The sequence below is a fragment of the Salmo salar genome, chromosome ssa14 (assembly GCF_905237065.1).
Source record: "Salmo salar chromosome ssa14, Ssal_v3.1, whole genome shotgun sequence".
NCBI lineage: Eukaryota > Metazoa > Chordata > Actinopteri > Salmoniformes > Salmonidae > Salmo > Salmo salar.
In genome coordinates, this window is record NC_059455.1 from 93,665,451 (window position 1) to 93,670,527 (window position 5,077).

At 41.2% G+C, this 5,077-nt stretch overlaps 1 protein-coding gene across 1 annotated transcript; it reads right to left on the bottom strand.

Annotated features, from left to right (window-relative positions):
- Positions 1-1,746: 1,746 nt before the first annotated feature.
- LOC100136509 (tumor necrosis factor alpha) lies at positions 1,747-4,845 on the bottom strand. Its single transcript, NM_001123617.1, is given in 4 exon segments — positions 1,747-3,235; positions 3,722-3,781; positions 4,110-4,137; positions 4,510-4,845. Coding segments are annotated over 4 exon segments (735 nt in total). The 5' UTR covers positions 4,684-4,845; the 3' UTR covers positions 1,747-2,762.
- Between the last annotated feature and the right edge of the window lie 232 nt (positions 4,846-5,077).

Here is a 5,077-nt window from a genome sequence, read left to right on the forward strand (position 1 = left end):
TATACTAACGTTACTATCTGTACTTACTGGTGGCACAGACGCTGTTTCATCCTTTCCTACACTGAAATTACCCTTGCCTAACGATCGCGTCTGAAGCTGGGCTTGCAGCACAGCTATCCTTGCCGTAAGGCGATCGTTCTCCTGTATATTATAAGTACAACGACTGCAATTAGAAGGCATCATGTTAATGTTACTTAGCTTCGGCTGTTTGAAGTCCTGACGAACCATGTCCAGATAAAACCTCCGGGGATGAATGAAAAAAGTTGAGTGAGGAAAAAAGTTGAGTGAGGGAAAAAGTAAAAATATTCCTTCATCTTGTTCAACTGTTACCATGCACCTGCAAAACAGATTGCTCAGATGTGCGAGTGCCTTTTGTATTTTGAGTCACTTGCACAAGTACAGTGAAATGCTTAAGGGGCAGACCTTGTAAGACCTACCCAACAGTGCAGTAATCAATATCAAAATAGTATAACTAATATTGTTTTTTTTTTAACACAAGAAATAAGAAAAGAAGCTATATACAAGTTGAATGTTCAGTGCCACAGAGACGAAGCTATATACAGGGTGCCAGTACTACATGTGTAGGGATACTGGAGTAATTGAGGTAGATATGTAAATGTAGGCAGGGATTAGGAGAAAGTGACTGGTAGCAGAATAATTAATACAACTTATAATAGTAAACAGTATGGCAGTAGCATGTGTGTGTGTTTCAGTGTAGGCGTGATAGGCGGATATACAAGGAAACAGGGGTGAAAAGTGACTGGTAGCAGGAATATATACAGTATATATACTTATGGTAAAATACTAATGGTAATATATACATGGAAACAGGGATGAAAAGTGGTTATGGTGTGTGTGATGTGTAGGAGCAGGAGGAGATGGGTCGGAGCAGGAGGAGATGGGTCGGATTAGGAGGAGATGGGTCGGATTAGGAGGAGATGGGTCGGAGCAGGAGAAGATGGGTCGGATTAGGAGGAGATGGGTCGGAGCAGGAGGAGATGGGTCGGATTAGGAGGAGATGGGTCGGAGCAGGAGGAGATGGGTCGGATTAGGAGGAGATGGGTCGGATTAGGAGGAGATGGGTCGGATTAGGAGGAGATGGGTCGGATTAGGAGGAGATGGGTCGGAGCAGGAGGAGATGGGTCGGATTAGGAGGAGATGGGTCGGATTAGGAGGAGATGGGTCGGAGCAGGAGGAAAAGCATGGGATAATTACCAGCAAAAGAAGCCCAGTAGCCCCACTCTGCTTGTGATGTCGTCGTTGCTAACTCCTACGCATATCAGTCATGCCTCCATTTGGAGAGGGAGTTACCCTTGTCACTAACCACATTTGCTGTTGAGGAAGTGACTGCAATGGAAACAGCCAGTGAGTTAATTTTAGTTGAGGTGCCATTGCAAATGTATGCTAATACAAATGAGATAAGATCAACAGAAGCGCTAATCATTCCATGAAAGCATAGAGAACTATTTTTAGGATGTCGTGCTGATAGAAATTGCTACTATGACTTGATCATGATTTACAAGGTTTTTCCCAGTGCTAGAACCATTTCAGCATCAGTTAAAGACCCACAGAGCACGGTCATCTGACCAGTTATGAAATTCCTTTTGTAAAAGATCCAACAGTTTTTTTTTTTTCTGGAAAAAAAGCGTGGCTGTAGAATCTCAAAATAGTGACTATCATTAAGTGATGTGAAGTCAATGTTGCATAAACTGTTCATGAATGATCATAATTGATTCACATACAATAAATGGTTTGTCCTTTTTTCTTTATAATTTTATTGAGGTATTGACTCAACAGCACAAGTTAAATAAATAAATACAATACAATTACTCTATAAAATGCAATTAAATAACATAACAATTAGATATTAGACACTTCAAATAAATTAAATAAATAAATAAAATAAATATTGTCAAATTCCATTTAAATAACAATATATATAGACAACAATACAACTATAATGAATAAATAAATGATAAATAATAATAGCTATATTAATAAAAAGAGAAAGACATGATTCATTCAGAATCAATTACAAACTATTTTAACTTCTCAATAAGATGTAGCAGCGTATATCAAAATGCTAAAAATACATTGAATCGTCGTCAGAATTCCTTCAGATAAAAGGACATAATACGGTTGGTTTGCGTGCTGTGGATGGTAGTTCAGCAGCAGGTCCTGAGAGTAACACTAGTTCAGTACATAGTACTTTAACATTATAGAAATATGCTGCCATGGTAACACCACAGTAACACATCTGTTATACAATGAACCCCAAGTATATATAAACTGCTACAGTTTACATAGGTTGGTATAATTCCTCTAGCGTGGTCCCAGATCTGTTTGTGCTCTTGACTACTCCATGCTGTCGTGCAAGCCAATGTTTGGCATGTCAAAGGGTGGCAAGAAGTGGCATGATGGCACAAACAGACTGGTACCCAGGCTATGATTCCTCATCTTTGACAAAAGAGTAGAAAAGCATTGGCTTTAACATAAAACAACAATGCCTTAACTTCAGTCAACTACAGTAGATGAAACGCCCTGACTCCTATCAGGTAACCTTCCCGTATCTTCTTCTTCATGTAATTAGCTACCTTTTCCCCCTCCAACAGTTCAATCTTTCCCTCACACTGTGGCTGCATCCCAAATGGTGACCTATTCCCTGTATATTATTCACCCATAGAGCTCTTGTCAAAAGTATAGGGAATAGGTTGGCATTTGGGACACAGCCTTCCTCTCTGTCGTCAGCCATTTTGTTTGTCTTACAAGGCGAACACGCCAAAGAAGTTCTTCCCAGCGCCACTCTCCAGATGGGGCAGAAGCCTGTTCTCTGTGACTGTCCGGAGCCTGTCTCCCCTCTCCAGGCTGAACACTGCTCCCACATACACTGCATTATACCACTTCCCTTCACTCGCAGCCTCGCTGTTGGAAGACTTCTTACACACGGTGCGTACAGAGTTGAGTAGCGTCTGGTAAACCTTGTTGTCTTCGGTGCCGTAGCTTGGGGACCAGCGCGTGACCGTGTTACTCAGGTGAACCATGTCCTTGTTAGGATGCTTGGGGTTGGCCTTGCAGCTGACGTGGAAAGAGGCCTGGCTGTAGACGAAGTATAGACCCATCTGGGGGATCACAATCTCGTTGTTGTTGAGTTTAAGACCCCCCTGTGAGAATCCCTGGCCCTCTTTGTCTGTCCACTCCACTGAGGACTTGTACGATCCACTGGGGTTGTATTCACCTAAAAGGGGAAGGGAGAGAGAGAGAGAGAGAGAGAGAGAGAGAGGTTGGACATTAATATAATTCACTGTAGATATTGACTCATGGAGCACTTCGACTCACCATCTCTATTGAGGCAAGTTGTAAATGAGCAGTTTCAAAAAGAGATGAAGGTTATGCCTTGACTTATATCGTATGTCAAACAGGCTTGATTCATTCACTGCTTCTTATCCCATTTTAAAGTCAAGGGTCAAGCGTGAATTGATTTGAATATACTACATTTACACAGTGTAAATTCATCACTATTCATCATGCAGAGAAATTCATTCCAGTTCTATAGTGCCGTTGAAATGACCGACGCTTTTGTGCTGAATGCAGTACATCTCAAATGGCACTCGATCCCCTTACACATGAGCCCTGGTCAAAACTACTGCACTATAATAGGGAATAGGGTATCATTTGGGGTGCAGACAGGCATCAAATGCATTACTGGATAGTGTGCTCTTACCTTCTAAATGAATGGCAGCCTTTCTGTTTTCAGAGAGTTGTCTCAACATATGCTGAAGTTCTGAGGGAAGGAGATGGAGATTTAGAAACAGTAACATCTTCACAAGTCGGGAATCTTCTCAAGCTAACTACATGTGAGAGGTTTTAAGAGCTTGCAAGAATGTATCTTAAATTGCACCCTATTCCCTATATAGTGCACTACTTTTGACCAGGGCCGATGGGGGGGGGGGGGGTAGGTCTCTGGTCATAAGTAGTGCACTAAAATAGGAATAGGATGCTATTTAGAATGCACACTTTGTCAAGGGAGTAGCAGCATATATATATATATATATATATATATATATAGCACCAACAGTAGAACGTGACAGAAAAAAGGGATATGAACTCACCATCAGCTTTCTCGATGGGATCTTGTTTCTGAGTAGAGGAAATGAGAAATAAAGATAAGGAAAGAGTTAGTCCTGCGATCGGTTTCATATTGATGCTAAACAGGAGATATGAAATATACTGAGCTAAAGCAGAGACATATAGAGATTTACAGAGGATACAAATAAATACAACGTTATGCATAGATATATAGTGATATAGCTGTATAGTATATAAATACATATAAATAATTGCAAGGTAAATACATGTAAATGAAAGTACATTTTTATTTCTCAAATTGCTGATGAAATACTCTTGATATTAACACATCAAAGGAGTTCAGATCGATTTAACAAGACATTGTGCCGCTTATAATAATAAATAATAATAAAAGCTAAGAAATAATAGGATGTATATTCTTACCTTGCCGTGCCAGGTATTGAAAAGTGCAGCTGAGACACACAGTGCCATTGCCAGCAGGGCACCACACAGCCTCCACTGTCGTGTGGACTTCTCCCGTACCAGGGTCACGATCGGTGACGGGTACACAGGGCCCTTCTCCAAGTCTACCGTCACTCTGCTGCAATCACCTTCCATCGTTTTAGTAGAACTGTCGGTGGATCCTGGAGTAGAAACTTCCTTTACCTACTTAAACCAAGGCAGTATTCGAAGAGAGTTCACGTGCCAGTTAAGCTCTTTTTGCGGTCTATGAAGTTTGTAAAAATGTGACGCTAAACTCCAGAAGTCTTATTAGAAGTTGTTTTGAAGGTAGTGATGCTCCTGCTGTTGGTGTGTTTGATTGACTGATACTCTGAGCGCTGCTGTTATATACACATGTAGCTTATTGGGAAACTCCAGTGATGTCAGTCAGAGTGGAGGCAAGCAGAGGAACAGAGAGTTGGGGGGGAGGAGGCATGGGGACTGGTGTAATGGTTGGGGGAACCTGTGGCGTTTTTCACACTTGAAAAAAAAAAGAAGTTTCACACCCACA